At 39.8% G+C, this 23139-nt stretch overlaps 1 protein-coding gene across 1 annotated transcript; it reads left to right on the top strand.

The window, feature by feature from the left end:
* Positions 1–3706: 3706 nt before the first annotated feature.
* LOC111915596 (uncharacterized) lies at positions 3707–4422 on the top strand. Its single transcript, XM_023911241.1, has 2 exons — positions 3707–3964; positions 4057–4422. Exons 1-2 carry the CDS (start codon positions 3707–3709, stop codon positions 4420–4422), a joined length of 624 nt encoding a protein of 207 aa, XP_023767009.1.
* Positions 4423–23139: the final 18717 nt, after the last annotated feature.

Below are 23139 nucleotides of genomic sequence, written 5' to 3'. Positions count from 1 at the left end.
GATTCTGCTCACTTCTTCCCTTAAGCTTCCTTTCTTTTCTTCGATCCTACAAAATGTATTTTGTATTAATAATCTAGAATAGAAGCTTAAAAGAGTTAGTCAATGGATTTTACCTAAAGCAGAGCCATACGTTTCGACTCTCCCATCTCTTAGATCTCTTAGGTAAATAGGGCAGCTTCATCTCCAATGCCCCTTCTCTTGGCAATAAAAGCAAATCGACTCTTTTGGAACAGGACATGGAACTACTTCAGACATTGCCTTTCTCTTATGATCAAACTTTTTGATCATAGCATGTCTTTCGTTACCATTGTCTATATCCATAGAGTTCTTGAAGGCAGATTCACCGATCAACTTTGCTTTTCTATTGCGCCAAATCATTGTTGATTCAGCAGCAATAAGCATATATGTGAGATCTATTAGGGTCACGTCGTAGTTCATCATATAGTACTCTCTTACGAACTCACTATATGAGTTAGGAAGTGACTGAAGAACCCAATCAACAGCCATTTCCTCACAAACAACGGATCCTAACATTCTGAACCTATCAATGTGTGACTTCATCCCTACGACGTGTGCACACACCGGCTTTCCTTCTTTATGTTTACTTGCCAAAAGGGATTGAGTGATCTTGAACTTTTCAAGCCTTTGAACTTGTGGGTTAGGGAGAATAACTGGAGGAGGAGGAGGAAGTGAAGCATGATTTCTTGTTCCTCGATCGAATCGTGGAATATCATCTTCATGTGGAAGGCTTGTTCCACGGGATTTAGGAAGACCATAGTTGTCGAACTTTGACATCTACAAAACGGGAGAAAACGAATTCAAGTTAGTTGATTGATTGAGTCCTTAGTAAATCACCAAAATGAGATACTGAGGCTAGGATCCAACACAATATTCTACAACTCGGGAGAGGGATGCCGTAACCCTAATTGCAGAATATTTGAAGGTAAGTGAATGACGATTCACTAATTTCCACCACAAAAAACAAAAAAGAAATTTAAGTTTTAAATCTATGAAAACTCCTAGATCCTTTGAGATTCATTGAACTTTCAATGGCATGTTTAAATCTCGATATGCCTCTCTAGTTTGTGACTGGGATGCCGAGGATCACAAAGCGGGTGTGAATAACCATGCAAACTTACATGGTGCTCTCACATGTTACAGTCACCTATTCGATGTGCCAGTAAACCACACACGATCCACCGAACTATGACAAACATTGAGTCACCCTTTGCTACCTTTGCTTAGAACCATTTAATGTGTTGGTAAACCACACACGCTCCACTAACGTCTTCGCAAGGGTACAAAGTGTAATTTCATGGAATTGCATCAATTCACTTTTGCCTAAGTAACTAAGATTGGGAATTTGAAAAACATTTAGTTACTTTACTAAATCATTATACTTATAATGGAAGGTATCGTCCTATCCTACCCGTTCGGCTAACAACCCTCCACTAGTCAAGAGTGCGGTGGGTAAGAGTGGATACCCATTCAAACGCCATTTTATAGCAAATTTCCTTAAACACCCCTTATAGACCAGCTTCGTGAATGAGGCCTACTAACGGTAAGACTGACTTTTACTCATACATATATATAATGTTAGACTTTTAATGTTATATATAGTATATGGTGTATTTTATACTTTCAAAATACTAGGTGGTCTAATTTAACAATTATACTTTTAATTCGATTAAATTGTAAACCTAAACTTTTATGGATTTATTAAACCTCTTTTAATTATACACCTTAATTAATTAATAAAACCATAAGGGTGTGATTTGAACTTTTTCAAAATAATACTAGAGTTTTAGAATTTAACATTCCTAATTAAACTTTTAATCAACTTTTAAATTCCAAAACTTGAGGGCAAGTTTTGAAACATTTCAACACATTAGGGTTTAGAATTTAAATATACATCAAAATTAAACCATTTAATAAAAATTTAAATTCCAAAACTTGAGGGCAAGTTTTGAAACCTTTTTCAAAACATTAGGGTTTCAACTATTTAAATTTCAAAACAACAAAACCTTTGGGTTCAAATTTAAACTATAAAACCTAAGGGGAAAATATGAAACTTTTCATAACTATAAGGATCAAATAAAAAATAATCTTAATTAACAATTAATCACATAATTATCCATATTTGATTTATTTAATGATTTCTTGCAAAACAATTTATCAATTTAGTCAAAATAATTAATCAATTATCACATAAGGAAACAATTATCTTATTAATTGATAAATATCTTCAATTAGATCAAGAATATAGTCAAATATATCATATAATCGGATTTATATTGATCTAACATGATAAGGTAACTATCCATAAGCAAAAACAACAAGAAATCGCGAAGATATCCCCATCTAACGAGTTGACTCGTCGAGTCAAGCTTGGACTCGTCGAGTCTGCATGGACTCGGCGAGTCCAGCCTCCAAAACACCAAAAATCGAATTTTTTGAACATGTAATGCATCAATACAATTGAAACCAGTCTAGGCTCTGATACCACTGATGGGTTTTGGTCATAAGACATCCTATGTGCTCATACAAACCCTAATGCTTGGATCTAGGTTTCTCTATTGTACATGCAAGTTATCCAAGACTATAAACCCTAATTCTAGCATATGGAAATCGATATTAACATATAATTAGGTTTAAGATGTTACCTTGATTGTTATGTAGCAATAACAATCCCAATTCCTCCTTGAATTGACTTTGGAAGGCTTAGAGTCACAAGTGTCACTCCTCTAATGGTTCACAAACACCATAAGCAAGAGGATGAAGAGGAGAGAGGATGGAGGCTGCCAAAACCGTGTGAAAACCCTAGCAAGAAGCTTGTCCACGTTTTTGGTCCTTAAGGGATCTATATATAGTGAGGTAATTAGGGTTATCTAACATGGAAACCCTAATTTGGATGCTTAAGCCCTAAGCAACCCATGGAGCCTTTTCCATAAGGCCTTGGACGATTTCATATGGGCTTCCCCATAGAATTCTTCCACCTTATAATAAAAGGCAATCCATGGCCCAAATTGCAATTATCTTATAATTACAATTTCAGTCCCTTAAGTTTAATTAATCTCTTTTAGTCACAAAACTAATTACCAATTAATTATTGACTAATATTAATTAAACAATATGATTTCTCCTTTAATATATTATTCCCATAATATATTAATAAATCATATTTAATTCTTTCTCTCCATAATTGATCCTATCAAGTTGCTTTGGTGAAGGCAACCCAAAAGGACCATGCACCATCGGGTCAAGTACATACCAAAATAGTTATGGACTTAGACACTAATCCAACAGGAGGTTCACTAGGGCCACTCCAGAGGAAGAACGCATCCCAATTGGAGCTTATGTTAGAGCATCAGGAGATGTACCAGAAACCCCACTGATCCCAAACGCTAGTCTTGGATGGGGCCAAGGAAGAGGTAGGGGTAGAGGAAGAGTCCGAGGAGCTGTTACAGGGCCGATACCTGTACAATCGGCCCATGGTAGCTCCGGATCACACCGTGGTTGAGGTCGAGGTCGTGGAAGGGGTCGTGCGGCAAACACGATCACTAGAGAAGAGTTGGCTGATGAGATTGCTCGAGCAATTCGAGACACTTTACCAGATGTAGTTGCTCAGGAACGAGAAGCAATAATAGGAGAGTTTGAAGGTAACTTGGGTGGAGGTGAAGACGACTACGAGTACAGTACACCAAATATGAGTTATGAACCAAGTATTGCACAACCCACAAGGCATCCTGGCAACCACAATCGGCGGGGTTATAGTTACGAGATGTTCATGAACTGCAAGCCACCCATTTTTAACGGAGAAATTGATCCCGTTTTGTCATCAACATGGATCATGGAGATTGAGGGAACGTTCGATACTAGCAAGTGTGCGGATGAGGACAAGGTGATTTATGCTGCGACAATGCTAGAAGGGGAGGCAATACATTGGTGGGGCATGGTGAAGGAGGTTAGGGGGCGTGAGGCGGCAAGAACATGTCATGGGATGAGTTCCTAAGAATTTTTAAAGAAACGTTTTGCCCTCGTACAGTGGTTAAACAGTTGGAGGAAGAATTCTTGAGGTTGGAACAGGGGAATATGACTGTGCGAGAGTACACCACTAAGTTCACGGAGAATGCTAGGTTTGCTGAATTTTACGTTTCTATAGAAGAAAGAAGGGTGGAACGCTATATATGGGGATTAAGAACAGCTATCCGTGAATTTGTGCAAATTCAAAAACCGGGTACTTTCCAGTTTGTTGTTGATGTTGTAGAAGGTCACGAACGTGAGAAGAATCGTCAAGGTGAAGACAGGGCTTTGGGGAAAAGAAAATGGGATGGTATGAATAATGATTCGAAGAAAGGCAAGACTTCAGGGCAAGAACGTAAGGTTGATCAAAGCTCTAGAGTAAAGAAATGTCCGAAATGAAACCGTTATCATAAGGGGGAGTGTAACATGAATCAGAAAGTTTGCTACAAGTATGGGAAGCCAGGGCACATAGCCACAAAATGTAAGACAGGAAGGGTATGTTACGGGTGTGGATCCCCTAACCACATTAAGTCGGAATGTCCCCAGAGTAAATGTAACAACAATCAAGGCAAAATAACAGACAATCGGTCGGCGGATAAAAAGGCTGATGCTGGTAGACCAAAAGCTAGAGCTTTTCGCATGACGGCTCAGGAGGCTCAGGAGACCCCGGATGTGGTGACAGGTACTTTCCTAGTAAACTCAATTCATGCTAGGGTGTTATTTGATTTTGGTGCAAATAGATCTTTTGTGCTTACTACTTTTTGCAAAAAACTGGGTAGAAGTGCAAAGACTCTAGAACATGCCTTAGAAATTGAAACTGCTGACGATCATTGGGTAGTAGTAAGAGAGGAATATGATGATTGCTCTATCGAAATAGAAGGTGGTGTGGTACCGTTAAGATTATTACTTATAGCCCTAGGTGATTTTGATATTGTTATAGGAATGGATTGGTTGTCGGAAAACCAAGCTATCATAGATTGTGAAAATAGGATTGTTCAAGTTTGGGTGCCAGAAAAAGGAATGGTAAAGATTTATGGTGATCGGTGAGTTAAGGACTCTATTTTGATATCAGTGACCAAGGCAACTCGTTATCTTAAGAAAGGGTGTCAAAGTCATTGGTCATATGTTCTCGATGCGAAGCAGGACAAGCCTAAAATAACACATATACCAGTTGTACGCGAGTTCCAAGATGTGTTCCCTGATGACCTAACTTGCTTGCCACCGGATAGGCAAGTGGAGTTTCGAATCGATCTTACCCCAGGAGTAGCACCGATAGCTCGTGCGCCCTATTGGTTAGCACCAACCGAAATGAAGGAGTTGATTGCTCAGTTGCAAGATTTACTGGACAAGGGTGTTATACGGCCCAGTACCTCACCGTGGGGTGCACTAGTACTGTTCGTTAAGAAGAAGGATGGGACAATGTGAATGTGCATTGACTACAGGGAGTTAAACAAGGTGACTATAAAGAACCGATATCCATTACCGATAATTGATGACCTATTCGATCAACTATAGGGGGCAAGTTACTTCTCAAAGATCGATTTGCGGTCGGGGTATCACCAACTGAAAGTCAAAGAAGAAGATGTGTCGAAGACAACCTTTCGAACTAGGTATGATCATTACGCGTTTTTAGTAATGCCATTTGTTTTGACCAATGCTCCAGCTGCATTCATGGATCTGATGAACCAGGTGTGTAAACCATACCTAGATAAGTTTGTAATTGTATTTATCGATGACATCTTGATATACTCTAAAAGTAAGGCAGACCATGAGCAACATCTGCGGCTAACACTTAGTTTATTGAGGAAAGAAAAATTATTTGCCAAATATTCGAAGTGCGAGTTTTGGCTTCGAGAGGTCTATTTTTTTGGACATGTTGTAAACGAACATGGTATCAAGGTGGACCCAACAAAGATTGAGGCGATTGAAAAGTGGGAACCACCAAGGACCCCATTAGAAGTTCGAAGTTTTCTTGGGTTGGCAGGATACTATAGAAGGTTTATACAAGACTTCTCGTGCATAGCTGCACCGCTAACTACCCTGACAAGGAAAAATGTGAAGTTCGAATGGAAGCCAGAGCAAGATAACGCCTTTAACGTCTTAAAGGAAAAATTTAGTGGTGCACCAGTATTATCTTTACCAGAAGGCAATGATGGCTTTGCTGTTTATAGTGATGCATCCAAGTTAGGTTTGGGGTGTGTTTTGATGCAAAACGGTAAGATGATTGCTTATGCCTCACGACAGTTGAAGGTTCACGAGCGTAAATACCCAACACATGATATGGAGTTGGTTGCAGTAGTGTTCGCTTTAAAGATTTGGAGACATTATTTGTATGGGACAAGGTGTCAAATCTTCACTGATCACAAGAGTCTTAAATACTTGTTTGATCATAAAGACTTGAACATGAGACAACAATGGTGGATGGAACTATTAAAAGATTATGACTGTGAGATATTGTATCATCCAGGGAAGGCAAATGTGGTAGCTGATGCATTAAGTCGTAAGGAAAAAAGAGAACCACCTAAGATTCGAATGATGAAGATGAACGTAACCACCAGCTTACTAGATGATTTGAGAAAGAGTCATGAGGAGGCATCGGAGGAAGAGAAGTGGAAAAGTGAAGGAGTGGTGGGAGTAATAAAATCTTTGGAAAAGGATAGTCGTGGCTTAAAGTGTTTCCAAGGAAGGGTTTGGGTACCACGAGTGGGTGAAGTGCGTAACTTGCTTCTCAAGGAAGCGCACATGTCGAAGTACTCAATCCATCCGGGAACAAACAAGATGTATCAAGACCTACGAAAATCTTGCTGGTGGCCAGGGATGAAAAAGGATATAGCCTATTTTGTTGAAAGGTGTTTGACGTGCTTAAAGGTGAAGGCTGAGCACCAAAGGCCTTACGGTTAGTTACCGTCAATGGAGATTCCAGTGTGGAAATGGGATCACATCACAATGGACTTTGTGACTAAGTTACCAAGGACACCGAAAGGCTATGACGCGATTTGGGTAGTTGTGGATAGATTAACTAAATCGGTGCACTTCCTTCTGATTAAGGAGACATACCCGTTGGAGAGGTTAGCTAAGTTGTATGTTGATAAGATAGTGAAACCGCATGGAGTTACGTTGTCTATTGTTTCGGATCGGGATAGTCGCTTTAGGTCGACATTTTGGGGTAGCTTCCAACGAGAAATGGGTACTCGAGTGAAATTGAGCACGACATACCATCCGCAAACAGATGGGCAAAGCGAACGAGCAATACAAACCTTGGAAGATATGTTAAGGTCTTGTGTTATTGATATTGGAGGGTCTTGGGAAACTCATTTGCCGCTGATTGAATTTGCATACAACAATAGTTATCATGCAAGTATAAAAGTTACACCATATGATGCTCTGTATGGCAGGAAGTGTAAAACTCCATTATGTTGGAATGAGGTGGGGGAGAAACAGTTAGCTGGACCTGAACTTGTTCAGCAAACTACCGACAAAATCCAGGTGATTAGCGACAACATTAGGGTTGCTCAGGATCGGCAGAAAAGTTATGCAGATAAGTGGAGAAAGCCAATAGTGTTTCAGGTTGGTGATAAAGTTATGTTAAAGGTGTCCCCATGGAAGGGCGTTGTTCGTTTTGGTAAGCGGAGGAAGTTAAGTGCTCGCTACGTTGGGCCCTTTATAATTAAGGAACGAGTTGGGGAAGTAGCTTATCGATTGGAGCTACCAAGGGAAATGCAGGGCATTTCATAGCACGTTCCATGTCTCTAATCTAAAGAAGCGTCTAGCGGATGCCGCCATGGAAGTGCCACTTCAAGAAATTAAGGTTGATGAGAAGCTGCGATATACAGAAGAACCTGTCGTAATTATAGATCGAAAGGTCAGAAAGTTAAGGAATGTTGAGATACCGTTGGTGAAGGTTCAGTGGAGGTATCATAAGGGTTCAGATGCAACATGGGAGACCGAGCGAGATATGAAAACTAAACACCCTCATTTATTCCATTAATTCAAATTCCGATGACATAATTTTTCTAAGTGGGGGAGTTTGTAATAATTTATATCAAAATAAATAAAATAAAAATATGATAAGATTATATTAATAGAATAATGCTTAGTCATAGTTAATGATTCAATTAGGGGCAAATTATGGAGATTAATGTCTAAAACCGTCACTTTTAATGGGGCTGTAAATTCGAGCAAATGAAAGGGTTGCACCAGTTATAGACTTAGGTGGTATATATAGCTTGAAAAATCAATTGGAAACCCCACTGGAATTGCGAAAAAGGGTGAAGTATCGCCGAAGAAATCGGAGGTAGAACGTTGTGAAGGATTTCAGAGTTTTCTTAGAAATTAAGGTATGATTATTCGAATTAAGCTTGATATAGTTGCTTAGATAGATCTATATGCATGCTAGACATATTTTGGTTCAATCTACTATCTCAATTTCGTCCAACTAGAATAAATTTGACAAGTAATTTAATGGAACATTTTTTTGTAATTTGTTTAATCTAGAATGTATGGAGCAAAATTCAAATAACTAATTATGGAATATTGGTTAATAGAGGTGGAGAAAAATAATAGTGATTTTTGTTTAAATAATTGATGCTATTTTGGAAAAAAAAAATCACAGTTTCAGTAAGCTTAAAAGAGATGGTAGAAATAAGGAATAGGAAGTTGCGGGTAAAAAAGGAGGTGTCGTTGGGTCGGATAAAGTTATTTTCACAAATGGGTTAAAAGGCAATTTTGTCTTACAAGAAAAAAAAATATATTTCAATTTTCTTTTAAAAGGCTATGAGTCTATAACATTGATCAACTGGAAAAGGCGTGATGGTTGCACTCGACTTACTGTGTACTTTTCATTTTACAAACTTAAGAATATAACATTTCCTTTTTACAAGTATTTAGAATTATGGATTTACCCCCTGAACTTTTAAAAAATGTTATTCTTAGACTATGATAAAGGAAGTTAAATGTTTCATATATAACCCTCAGTTTTAATAATTTCCTAACTATTTTCACTGTATGTTTTGGACATACCTTAGTTTTAGCCCAACACCTTTGTATTCCACTTAAAGAAAAATATTATAAAACATTTTAGCTTCGAATTATTAAATTGTATTTTGGAGTAACATTTTAAAAGGAAATATTATAATTTTTTACGAAGGTATTAAAAAATAAAAAAATCATAATCAACTTCTAAATTTGCAATTAGTCGGTTGGATGAGACATGTGGACGATTGAACCAAAATATCACAGGATGTTTTTTAGGGTTATAGCCTCAGGAAAATATGTTGGTTAAATGTAGGGTGTGTATAGCGTGACAAGCCTTGGTTAGGATCTAACGCCAACAAGGTGAGTTTCGTATGAATTTTGTGGTTGTTTGCATGAAAAGCTGATTCTAAATTATTTGCAATTATATGTTACTATTGTTATTGTTATGCATATTTGTGTGAAATTTTGTGAATTATTTCATATAAAATGGTGAAAACGGTGGGTGGCATATATATAGGGAACAGGTGTATTTACACGGTCTTATTATTAGTCGTCGTACAGAGTGTTAGTACGTGGCGGAGAGTTTACGCTCTGTTTATCTAGCCGTAAGCGTATTTGTTGTGCCCAACGGAGGGACTTGTTCCATGGAAATGAGAGTAGTTCCCTAATGTTTCATTAAGGGTGGAAAGAAATGAAAAGAATTATATTGATAAATTGTTGCATTATTTTTATTTTATTGACATCAATATGCATGAAAATCACGAACTCACTAGGCCCTAGGCTTACCCATTAGAATTTTTAAATGCACGCAACCCAGTAAATAACGTAGCAAGTGACAGCGGGAATGGAAAGGATAAAGTTTAGACTTGAAGAAGGCAACAAGTTTTGAGGAAGACGTAGCACGCCAAGTGTTTACTTAAATTTCTACTTGCTTCCGCTATTATTATTAATAATTACATTAGTATTTGAATCTTGAATTTTGGAAGTTTTGAGACTATGTTAAGTTATATTGGTATTTGAAATTTGGGGCGTTACAGTCATGGCCAAGTCTCTGAAGCCAATGTGTTTCGGTGTCCAGATTCGGTCGATGAGGAATAAGGCTCTGCCGCTCTTGACTTCCAAATTCTTCTCCATCCCTCGCAAGGATTCACCTGCCACATTTTCGGATTTCAAGGCTTCAAGTTGAGCCTCTTTGATTTTTGTGGACAGATACGAATGGATAGTCATAATCATTGATTGGACTCTTCGACCAGAATATTCCTTTCGACTTAGGCGTCTGCTACTACATTGGCCTTACCCGGATGATAATGAATTTCGCATTTGTAGTCATTGAGTAGCTTGACCCACCGTCGTTGTCTCATATTGAGTTCCTTTTGGTTGAAGATGTGCTGCAGGTTTTTGTGATCTGTAAAGATCGTGCTTTTTGTACCATACAGGTAGTGTCTCCAGATCCTCAGAGCAAACACAACTACTCCTAGCTCAAGATCGTGTGTGGTGTAGTTCACCTCATGTGTCTTCAACTATCTAGAGTCATAGGCGATGACCTTACCTCGTTGCATCAGAACACATCCGAGCCCTTGATTTGACGCATCGCAGTAGACTATGAAGTCTTTTATTCCTTAAGGAAGGGATAGTATCGGTGTGGTGCAGAAGGCTCGTTTCAACGTTTGGAAAGCCTTCTCTTGTTTCTCTTCCCTGTCAAAGGCCACGCCCTTCTGGGTCAATGTTGTAAGAGGCTTCGCAATTCGAGAGAAGTTCTGTATGAATCTTCGGTAGTAGCCAACAAGGCCTAGAAATTGACGAATTTTGGTAGGCATCTTTGGTGTTGACCAGTTCTCAATGGCCTTAATTTAGGATGGGTCCACATGGATTCCTTCTTTACTAACCACGTGTCCTAAGAATTCGAATCTTTGGATCCAAAATTCGCATTTTGAGAACTTTGTGTAGAGCTTCTCTGATCGTAGTGTTTCCAAGATCAGCCGCAGGTGTTTACTATGATCTTCCTTTCTTCGGGAGTAGATAAGTACGTCATCTATGAATACAATGACGAACTGATCCAAGTAAGGACGACATACTCTATTCATTAAATCCATGAATACTGCGGGCGCATTTGTCAATCCGAATGGCATCACTACAAACTCGTAGTGTCCGTAACGAGTTCGGAAGGTTGTCTTCGGGACATCCTCCTCTAACACTCACAACTGGTGATACCTGGATCTCAGATCAATCTTTGAAAAGTAATTCGCCCCTTGCAGTTGGTTGAACAAGTTGTGTATGCGAGGCAGAGGGTAACGATTTTTAACCGTTAGCTTGTTGAGCTCTCTGTAGTCGATACACATACGAAACGATCCGTCTTTCTTCTTTACGAACAAGACCGGTGCTCCCCATGGTGAGAAGCTTGGTCTAATGAAGCCCTTGTTGATTAGTGCGTTAAGTTGACCGAACAGTTCCTGCATCTCGGCTGGTGCTAGACGATAGGGCGATTAGGCTACTGGGGTAGCTCCTGGGACTAAGTCGATTTCGAACTCGACTTGTCGTTGTGGAGGTAATCCCAGTAGTTCTTCTGGAAAGATGTTGGGAAAGTCACATACTACGGGGATGTTCTTCAGGTCTTTGGTTTCTTGGTTCGTATCAACAACGTGTGCAAGGAATGTACGATATTCCTTACGCAGGTACTTTTGAGCTTGAATACTTGAAATGATGCTAAGGCTTGTGTCGGGTTTGTCGTGGTAGATGATGATAGTTTTGTTAGGTGGAAGATTAAGACATACGCCCTTTTCGTAACACATAATGTCGGCACGATGAAGACTCAACCAATCCATGTCGATGATAACGTCGAAGCTTTTAATCGAGACGCACATGAGGTCGATCGGAAATGAATGGCTATCTAGAGTTAGAGTACATCCTATGTATATACTACTAGTGCTCCCAGTCTTCCCATTAGCCATTTCTATAGTGAATGGTTCTTTAAGTGCGCGTGGTTGTTGTTTAAGTAAGCGTGCAAATTTCTGGTTTACGAAACTCCTTTCTACCCCACTATCAAATAGTATGCATGCATAAGAGTTTTCAAGGAGAAACGTACCGGTCACCACCTGTCACACCCCAAAACCGATAACGGCGGAATACGTTTCGGGGTGGATGACGTAGTGAACAGTATCATCACAATTGCATAATAGTAGAAACAAGAATCATACAACCATAGTATTACATAGTGAATTTAATTACATGCGTGTTTTGTAATGTTTAACCATCACTCAAAAGTAATTCAAAAATAAGAGATGGGTCTTGTGTACTCCACCTTCTCCAAAATACTGCGTCTGTACCTGTCTATCTTTGACCTGAAGATACAAGTTATTTTGAAAACAATTATCAGCATAAAGCTGGTGAGTTCATAAGAGTTTAGTGTGAGTTTTTGTATACAAAGCATTAGTGTTAAAAATGTGTCCTTTATGTTCATAAGTAGTAGAAATTTAGAAAATCCCATATTTTCCAGGAAATACATTGTAAGTGACAATCTGTGAAAAGTATGCCTTCTTTATCTCTTTGAAAACAATTTATTGTAAAAATTCTTTGGCAAATCTCCAAATAACAAATGTGACAGGATAAGTTAAGCCCGTGATCCATGATAGAGGTGCGAGCTTCCTTTAGTGATAGATACTTACTTACTTCGGGATGTGGTTTAACATTTAGTGTAGTATTTTAGTGTAGTTGTAGGGTATTCCTTGTAATTTACCAATAGTGAGAATAATAGAGAATCCCATGACCTTCCCGGTCATGCACAGTGTAGTGAAGTAGTGGCATCCCTGGGCCTGTACGGCGCGGACTGAGTTAACAGTCGGGATGTAATAGCGTCTGCCCCCGTATAGATCTATACATGTAGAGTCGTCTCCTGCTGGAACACTCTGGGCGTAGTGAATAGCAAATAGAGTATCTCGTAGCGTTTTAGTGTATTATTGTTTGTTTAGTGTTTTCTCTATGGTTATAGTGTGGAAATCTTTTAGTATTGGTCATAGTGCATTCTCTTACTAGTGTACCGTCTAGTAATAGTGAGTATTATAGTGTAGATAATAATAACTTTAGCGAGTAGTAGCGGTAGCGACCCTAACCATACCTATTATGGTTATCCTAGTGGGGATGTTTCTTAGCATGTTAGTGACTTTAGCATTAAGTGAGAGTAGTAATATTCGTATACCATACTGATATACAGATTATATAAGTAAGAAATCAACGACAGTCGGACGGATAACTACTACCCTAAGCCCACAATCAAACAAGAACAGGAAATAAGGCGAGATATCGGTCCTAAGTCCTCCAAGTCTTATTTATATAAATATATCAGAGTGGTTACATTTTCTAAGCAAATTGATTAAATAAAAGTATTTTTCCAAAAGAACATATAAATTCTGATTCACTGTCTAAAAATAGTTTGAAAAGGGTAAAACCCGTTTTTAAGGCATAGGGACAAATCACATGTGATTTGAACTAAGGGTAGTGAATCACATGTGATTAATCCTTGTAACTCGGAATTCGTTCTGTAAAACTTTGCATAAACATTTATAAGCAACTTGTATCTCCCCCCTAAAACATTTAAAGCATTTGAAAGGTTCATTAAGAGGTATGAACTCACCTGAAATCGCGGAAATCGGGTGAATCGGGTAAATCGGGTAAATCGGGTAATAGTGTCGATTGAGCGTTTGGTACCAAATAACCACTTGAGCACCTTTTAGGACCCTAATGTCATATGAAATATGTATTTTACAAGAAGTTAATCATCTTATGCTTTTCATTAGAGAATTTGGACATTCTAGTGTCGTTTTCGGGGTTTTAAGGCCTAGAATGGGTTCCCGGGAGTGGTACAAGGCCATGGATGATTTATGGGAGGGTCCATGAGTTCACTTTCTTAGAGTTTATGGCCTAGAAGTCACTCATTGGGAGTTTACGGCCGTAAGCCCCCTAGGCTTGGCCGTAAACTCTTGTGACACTCCAAAATGTGTGTTTAGGGCCTTATCTCACTTCCTTGATTTAGTGGTGTGTGTTATGGACCAAGAGGGAAGGATTAAACATCCTAATTTGTGACATTTTTGGGGATTTTACGGCCAAGACTTGTTCTTGGGCCGTAAACTCCTATAATTCCTTCAAGATGAAGGTTTTACTTGTACAACATGGTCCCAAATGGCTTAGAAAAATCCTAGAAGGTCCTATAGTGAGTTTGGAACAATTTGGCACATATTTATGGGGAGTTTACGGCCCAAGAACATCCTTGGCCGTAAACTCTTCATTTGGTGTCAAAATGAAGTGTTTAATGGTACAACACACTTCCATAGGCCTTAGATAAATTCCTTTCATGCATTAGGGTAGTTTAGGGGCTTGTTTGACACAAAAGTTTGGGTGTTTACGGCCCAAGCTTAGCCTTGGCCGTAAACTCCACTTTTTATGTTCAAATGATGATGTTTAATGCCTTTAAGCCTTCCTTGTTGTCAAGTCTAAATTACTAAACACCCTAGAAGAGTTTTTGGAGCCTTAAACATGGATTTGTGGGGTGTTTGAGGTGTTTACGGCCTAAGCACATGCTTGGGCCGTAAACTCCTTTTTAAGCATCATTTTCTTGTGTTTTAATGTCCAAACCCTTCTAGTTATAAGCCTTAATTAGTATACTAACATACAAGAAGGAAAAACTTGGTCTTTGGCTTGGATTTGGGGGTTTACGGCCTAAGGAGCTTCTTAGGCCGTAAACTCCTCTTTGAACCTTGATTCCTATGATTTTTGGCCCTCAAATTCAATGAAGCATGTCTAGAATAAGATAGAGGATGAGTACTTACGTTTGGAAGTCGGAAATTAGCGGAATCGGGGTCGTTTTTGAGTCTAGAGAGAGAAAGTAGAGAGAGAGAGAGTGGGTGTGTAGTAAATGAGTGTTCAAATGTTGTGCACACCCATTGCATATGTCTTGGGAATCGCACCCGATACACGGCTACCCGATGTTTAAAGTTACCCGGGTTAAAACTTTTTACCCGGGTGAAGTGGTTGGAAAGGTAATACAACTCTATTAGGTTAAACGGGGTTAACACATACGAGTTATATTTCTTATGATAATATTAAGCCATGCATAAATTTAGATATTCGGATATTGACGATTCCAAATATTACATAAAATAACGTATAGTGACACGTTCCGTTAGTGAAAATGGGGTTTGTAACGAAATTAGATTTGGGGTTGTCACACCACCATAGGGTCAGCAACTGCTTCCCCGTGGCCTATAGCCAAAACTCTTCCTGCTCCACTAGCATTTCCTTCCTTGGGGCAGTCCCTTTTGTAGTGGCCCACCTCACCACATCCATAGCATGACTGGGTCACACCAGTACCAGGAACCTGGTTGATTGGCCTTGTCGGGGACCTACAGAAGCGGACGGTGTGTCCCTTCTTGTTGCAGTTGGAGCACTGCAAGTCCCGACAGGGTCCATTGTGGTCGAAGTTGCATTTGTTGCACTTAGGCAAGTTTGCAGCATACTGCTTCACCGGAGCAGCAGCGGCGGGAGCTATCGCGGCATGAACCGCCACAATCTACTACTTTTTGGCAGCTTTTTGTTTCTTCTTGTCATCCCAGAACTTCCGCTTGTTGTCAGCGGCTTTGGAGGGTTCTGAGATTGCTAGGGTTGTTGTCATTGATGGGGATTGGACTCCATGATCTATGAGTCAATGTGCCAATCGCTTGGCACTGTCGAAAGTAGCGGGGTTTGAAGATAGGACATTTCCCTGATATGGAGGCACCAGCCCCCAGATGTACCTCTCGATTTTCTTTCCCTCGGTGGGAACCATGTTGGGACACAGGGTCAACAGTTCACTGAACCTGGTGGTATAGGCGACTATGTTGGAGCCCTTCATCTTTAGGCTCCATAGTTCCTGTTCCAACTTCGCCCCTCGGGCAGTATTCTTCGACCATAAGGTCTTTCAAGGTTTCCCAGCCCATGTCATTTGCCCCTATTAGAGTTAGGGCTTTGAAATGGCCATTCCACCACGTCAGGGCTTTTTCTTCGAAGGTACACATAGCAAACTTGACTTTGCTCGCGGCATGGTAGGAGAAAATCTCGAAGATCAACTCCGTCTTTTCGAACCATTGCGAGAGGGCAATGACTCCGCCAGTCCCCTTGAATGACTTTGGCTTGCAGTTAGTGAAATCCTTGTAGGAGCACTCTCTCGAGCGCACAAGGATTTCTCCTTGAGTAGAATGAACCGACGTTCCACCTCCGCTGGCACTGGTGGAGTGATACTGAGCCATGGTTGTTGCTACAGCCGCAACTACTGCAACATTCAGGGTTGCTGTATCGATTACCGGAGGAGGAGGTGGTGGTGGAGGTGGAGGATTATGCCTTGTTGATTTGCGAGGAGGCATCCTTCAACTATAAGTTTACAAAGATGAACACAATAGTAAGAATCAATTGTAAGCACATGCAATGAGAGTGACCCATGGACTAAATCGCCATAGTCCAATAGTTGAGTGAGTGTGTGTTTTGAAATAGCAGTATAGTAGGAGAGTAGAGAAACACAAGAGTACAGATTTTCCCAACGGATTAGATAACTGTCAATATTACTGGTATTATTGATGTAACAAGTTCAAGAAAATTGACCTAACAGTAGGTCTTACATCATACCATAAGGGAAAAAGGTTGACAATTTTTAGAAGTCTAGTTAAAGTACTTGAAAGATAGGAATATTTTATAGACAAGTGCTACTTAGAGCACGATTAGGGAAGGTTATTCCTTAAACCAAAATAAAATATGTTCTAGACATCTTCTACTGGCGACGAGAATTCCTGGGGAGAATCCTCATATCCGCCAGTTGGCTTACCACCTCTTGGAGATGTCGCTCGTGAGCCCTCTGACGAACTCGAAGTTCTATGATTTCGGCTCAGGATGCGGTTAACTGTTGCGCAGTGCCTCATTGTCTCTTCTCGTCCCTTCAACTGCTTCTTCCAAATGTCGAATGCGGACGGTGTTAACGCCTGAGTTGGCATCAATTTCCATGACCTGGTCGATGGCTGCTCGACCATGTTTGACATTACGAGCAATTCTGCGGACTATGACGGGCAGAGCTCGATCCGCAGAGCCACCTTCGCTAAGGTCGTAAAAGCTTCGGTACCCATAGTAAGGTAAGGGTTGACCCCATTCGTCGCTCCAATGATTCAAGTTTGTCGCCCACAAAGGTGTGGGGCCTGGAAAAGCTAGTATGGGGTTGTTGTTTGGGGCTTGACCTACTTGGGGTAGGTTGTTGACTTCAGGCTCAGAGTCAGAACTATCAGAAAAGCCTTCAGCATGATGATCATCCAAAGGGATTGGATGATCATCTTCTGGTTCTTCCTCCAGCCATCCAGTATTGCCTTCGTTTAGGAAGTAGGGGTCGCCGTTATGGAATCCAACCATGATATCTATGCGAGAAAAGGGGTATAAGAATCTTATAAAAATAAAAGTACTACTTAAGATAATTATAAGATGATCTTTACCACTTATTCCAATACTTGTATAGTGTATACCAGTTCTATGAAGTCAATAGTAGGATAAACCTTCGAATAGGTGACCCTAACTCCAAATCCACAACCAAACAAGGAATAGGAAGTAAAGCAAAGATCACAGATTCTAAGTCTATGACACCTTAATTTCATATAACCTTAGCGTATACACCTAAAAACTATTGACCTACTTGATAAAGACCTTTTTCGTTCTCAAATAAGTAATTATAGTGACACAAAATACTCCTATAGTATTTTTAGATTTATGTTCTGTTCTAATGTTTTCATTGTAGTAGTGTTGGTAAGTTTTTAGACTTGTTGCCATATCACAACTATTCTTGGGCATATGTTAATCACTCCTCGGACCAGCATAGTTGATCAGGCTATGCCACTCCCATGATTGACCATACATCCCCGAACTTACTTGTGATATTCAACAATCGTAATACTTTTGTTCTTGTCATTCTGACACTGATTTTAGTATGAATGCAGGTATGTATACTTAGCTAAATATTTTATTATTTAAAAGTATAAACTCTTGGTCAGAGTATTTTAATCCCATTGTGTTTATAGTTAGTATATCTTTTATGGGTTGATATACTAGATTCACTATAAACGATGCTTTGATACCAATCTGTCACACCCCAAAACCAAGAACGGCAACAACGTTATGGGGCGGAGGACGTCATGTACAGTATCACAACACAGAATAATAGTAAACAAGTAAACAACATCATCCATTGCGTTAATAATATAATTTTAATACAAGTGTGTTTTGTGGTTTGTAAGACACCACAATATGAATCAAAATAAAAGATGAGTCTTGTATGTGCTCCATCTTCTCAAAAGCTGGCCTCGATACCTGTCTACTGATGACCTGAGAATACAAGTTATTTTGAAAGAGTTTATCAGCATTAAAGCTGGTGAGTTCATAAGTATTTAGTGTCATAATTCGTATGAAAATGTTTGTAAGTGTTTGTATGTAAGAGTTTGTAAAATGTTTGTATCACTTAGAAAATCCTATATTTTCTATTAGTATAAAAGCAGCCTTCTACCAAGGCATAAAGTGTAATGTATGTATGTTCTTTGTAAAAGTGTGTATCTTTCCCAAATGTGACTATTATTAGTAAAATATAGTTTTTACATTACTCTTTATGTGAGGAGATCACAAAGTAGATGTAAAAGGGGAAAATAATGAAGTACTGTAGTATTATGATATTATAACTACTATTGTACTAACTACCTTAAGCCAATTGTTAATTAAGGTATAATGTGATGTAATTGTGGCCATACTTGATCGACCTAGTGGAATACGACGTTCGAAGACGTCACAAAGTTATGACATTCATCACCCAAAGACCTGCAGGTTCCACTGTAGCAACCAGCAAGGTGTAGGACGGTCATTCCAGTATAGATCTATACACGAATTCATGCTCTCCCTTCAGGAGACTCTAGATACAAGACGAGCCATGATCGAGATGCCATGCCCCGAGGTAGTGCCTCACATTTGTTGCATAGTGTGTATGTAGTGTATGTAATAGCGTAGTGTATGTCTTTCCTAAACCTCATGATAGTGAGTTCTCTAGTATGGTGTATAGTGTGTATGAATAGTATGTATTTAGTGTATGTTCTCTTTGACTCTCATTATAGTATGTTTAGTTGCATAATGTAGTGTATGTAGTAGTGTATTGTATGTAGTAGTGTAGTGTATGTATTGTTTACAATATGTATTGACTCATGTATGAACTGACTCTTTGTATGTTATATTGTACTAGAAGTAGTAAGTAGTATCACTAAACTATACCTATTATAGTTTACTAGAAAGATTGTTTGTATAATTGAGTGTATTGAGATAAGACAGAAAGCTTTTGTGTCTATACATATACACATGATATATAACTAAGGATCAAACGACACTCGGACAAACAATAGGGGACTCTAAGTCCACAACCAAACAAGGAACAAGAAATAGAACGTATTATCAGTCCTAAGTCCTTTAAACCTTACTTATATAACTATATATGTATTGGACATGATTTGGCAGTATATAAGTTTAAGGATTTTTTAAAGTAAAGATTTGGAAACTAAAACTAAGTTTTATAAAGAGTTTAACATGTAAAAGTGTTCAGAAATCATTTTGAAGTAGTTTTGTTGACAAGACAGTTTAAAACATAGTAAATCCATTTGTGTACTAATTATTAATCACATGTGATTGATATAATAACTAGTATGATTCAACTTGTTCCCCCCCCCCATAAAAGCATTTAAAAACATTTAAAAGGTTAATTAAGGGGTATGAACTCACCTGTAGTGAGTGGATTGTACGGAAGTGTTGGACAAGGTGCTAGGTGTCAAGTGAAGACTTGAACACACACAATGATCCTAAATAACATATAATAACACATATATGTATCCAGTTAGTCATTTAACAACTAATTAACTAAGTTAAGACACCTTAGGACATGAAAACACTTTGATTCAAGTGCTATAGGTACCAACGGCTTGCATGTAAAGGTTGTATGGCATTGCATTTGAGTTTATGGCCCAAGGACCACTCCTTAAGGAGTTTACGGTCTAAGGTCATTTCCCCCCACGAGTTTACGTTTGTAAACTCATGGTACTTAGTAACATTTGGTGTTTTGAGGTCTTATAAGTCATAAAGAAGTATCCTTACATGAAGTCTAAGCCTTAGGAGGCATTAGTGGCACAATGGTACCACTTTATAGAGTTTTCGGCCCATGAACCATTCCTCATGGGTTTACGGCCGTAAACTCTATGTGTTCATGGTATTTTTGATGTTTAAGGTCCTAAACACTTCAAGGAAGTGATCTAGACTAGTATCCAAGGCTAAGGAAGGGACTAGGGCTCACTTTGCCCCATCTATTAGGGTTTACGGCCCAAGAACATGCCTTGGCCGTAAACACCTTTGATCTTGTGTTTCTTTGTGTTTTCTAGTTGAATAGGAAGTGAAACAAGCCTTATAACACACTAGGGTAGGAATACTTACAATAAAAGAGCTTGAAAGGGTGTTCACGGCCCAAGAACACTAGTGTGTGTTCTTGGTGTTTTGAAGAACACTTGAAGATCTAAGTAAAAAATGAAGAATTCATGGATGAAATGGAGTATAAAAACTAGATGAAAGGTTATAACAACAAATCAAGAAAAGGAAACACTTACATTTTGGAAGATTGGAAGAAAGGGGTTATGATCCTTGAGAGAGAATGGTGGAAGTTCTGGAGTATGAAAGTTGGAGAATGAGAGAATGAAGAGTAAACTCATGCTATATGCATGAGTTTACAGCCCTAAAGGAGTTTACGTCCCAAACTCGATAAGTTTGTGTAACGCCCTGTTCTAAAAGTATTCGTTCGTGGATTTCATAAACCAAAGCTATGGGCGTTTTGGTCATTTTTAGGATGGGAATTTATTTTGAGAAGGTTGTGGGGCTGATATATATTGCTAGAAGCGTAGGGCTTCTCGCCACCTTTCCATGGATATAAAGTTCGTCGGGAACGGATCTACAATGAAGGAGTTGTAATACTTTGAAGATATTGACTTAATGAACCTTATGGAGAAAAGTTTGCATGGAAGGCCATGCATGCATGTTTGGAACACGCGTGGGTACGCCAGCATAAGCTGGGTTACGCCCAACGTACTGGGGCAACTTGGTCGCGGATGTTCAAGGAGTACGCCCAGTGTACGTGGAGGTACGCCCATCGTACGCTAAAAGTTATGAAACCCTAAATTTTGGATTGAGCACTATATAAAGGACATAATGGCTTCAACCCTAGCCCCCATATCAGCCTCCCTAACCTCAGAAGAAACCCTAGAGCGTTCTTACCCTCATTTTGTGAGATCTTGACCTTGTAGAACCCATTTTGGTGGTTTAAAGCTTAGAAGAGAAAAGAAGAAGGTTGGCAAGGAGGAATCTTGGAAGCTAGAGCTTATAGATCTGGGATAAGTGCTTCATTTCGGACCTCTTCAAGGTAAAAAGTTTTGAGCTTGATGATTAATATCATAGATCTCCTTTAGTTCAAGTTTATGGACTTTTTGGTCCCAAGATTGGGTCTTTGAGACTCCAGCACGTTTCTAAGACCAGGGTTGCCTCCCTTAGAGTCATATGAGTCCCATAAGCAGTAAAGTTCCAACCTTTATGGTCCTATTAAGTCCATGCATGAGATCTAGCCCCCTTATGGAAGTAGAAGAGTGTTTTGGGAGTTTGAGTTGGTTTGGGCCATATAAAGTCACCAAGTCAGTGACTTTATGGCTTAATACATGGAATAAGGCTTGGATCTGAGTTTGTAGCTTCTGAATTGGGGTATTAAGCACTTCTTAGAAAGTTGACTTAATGGGGTTGTACGTTGGGCGTAAAAGGAGGTACGCACGGCATACAAGCCATCAGCCAGTACGCTCAGTGTACCTAGAAGTACGCCCCGCGTACATTGTCAGGTTTGGGCCTTGAGTGTTTGGGCCTCGGTGTGGGCTGTGCTTTGGACTATAGGTCTTTGGGCCTTAGTGGGCCATCAGGAGTCAGTGATCATGGGCCAAGTATATGTGTTGGGCTTAGGGTAAGGCCCAATGTAGCAAAATAGGCCAATAGTGGGCTTGGGAAGCCTACTTAATGTTGGACCTTTTTATAGTATGTTTGGGCCCTAATTGTGGACCATTATGGGGTAGGGGTAAAATGGTAATTTTACCCTAAGAGTGATTATGATATTGGGCTAAGTGATATTGTGATCTTGGTAGCTCAAGGAGCCGAAGAAGCATAAATCAGGGAATTCCAGTTAGCAGCAGAGGTACCAGCAAAGTTCAGCAGTCCAGGTGAGTTTTCCCTTTGTGCGGATGGGTCTATAGCCACAATGCCGACCCGTGTAGTTATGAGGAGGAAGACCTGGGGGTTAGCCCTAGACATTGTATGCTAGTATGATAATCAGGACCAAGGTCCTATGTTAGCGGGCGGGTGCCTAAGGAACGGTTTACATGATAGTTTATACTTGTTGTCTGTGTGATTCATGTATGTGCCTGATAGGGAGGTGAGTGTGGGCGAGGTCCCGTATCTCACCAATTGTAGAGTGTGGATGGTGTTCCATATCTCATTAGCAGCAGAGCAAGGGCGAGGCCCAAGGTAGGAAGGGAGTGAGTGTGGGCTGGGCCCGTACCTCACTAGCAGGAGGAGCATGGACGGGGTTCCATGACTCATTAGTAACAGGACAGGGGCGGGGCCCGAGATAGGCGAGGCCTTATAACAGGAATCCAGTATTACATGTCCAGTTTATGTGTTATGATATGATTGTATGTTAGTATATGTTAGCGGGTGGGGCCCAGAGCCAGGCGAGGCCTAAGAGAAACAAATCTGTACACCGAGCGGGCTCGAAGCCAGGCGGGTCCTGTTGTAGCGGGCGAGGCCCGAAGTAGTGGGCAAGGCCCAGTATTTGCATTTTGCAGTATGTGTATGGTATGTGGTAGGTTGGGGAACTCACTAAGCTTCGTGCTTACAGTTTTCAGTTTTGGTTTCAGGTACTTCCGGTAGCGGAGGGAAGAGCTCGGGGTGATCGCATGGCACACACCATTGATTCGTCATCCTGGGATGTTTTACTCTGATAATGAAAATTTGTTTTTGGAATTAATACTCTGATTTATGTTA

Source organism: Lactuca sativa, chromosome 8 (genome assembly GCF_002870075.4).
Source record: "Lactuca sativa cultivar Salinas chromosome 8, Lsat_Salinas_v11, whole genome shotgun sequence".
In the NCBI taxonomy this organism is placed as follows: domain Eukaryota; kingdom Viridiplantae; phylum Streptophyta; class Magnoliopsida; order Asterales; family Asteraceae; genus Lactuca; species Lactuca sativa.
This window is presented reverse-complemented; position numbering and strand designations above follow the sequence as displayed.

What these genes read in the sequence shown, in the direction of transcription:
- LOC111915596 (XM_023911241.1), top strand. Translation starts at nt 3,707, where the DNA reads ATGAGTTATGAACCAAGTATTGCACAACCCACAAGGCATCCTGGCAAC. An exon ending in GGTGGGGCATGGTGAAGGAG is followed by an intron (nt 3,965 to 4,056) that starts GTTAGGGGGCGT and finishes GTGGTTAAACAG; the next exon opens with TTGGAGGAAGAATTCTTGAG.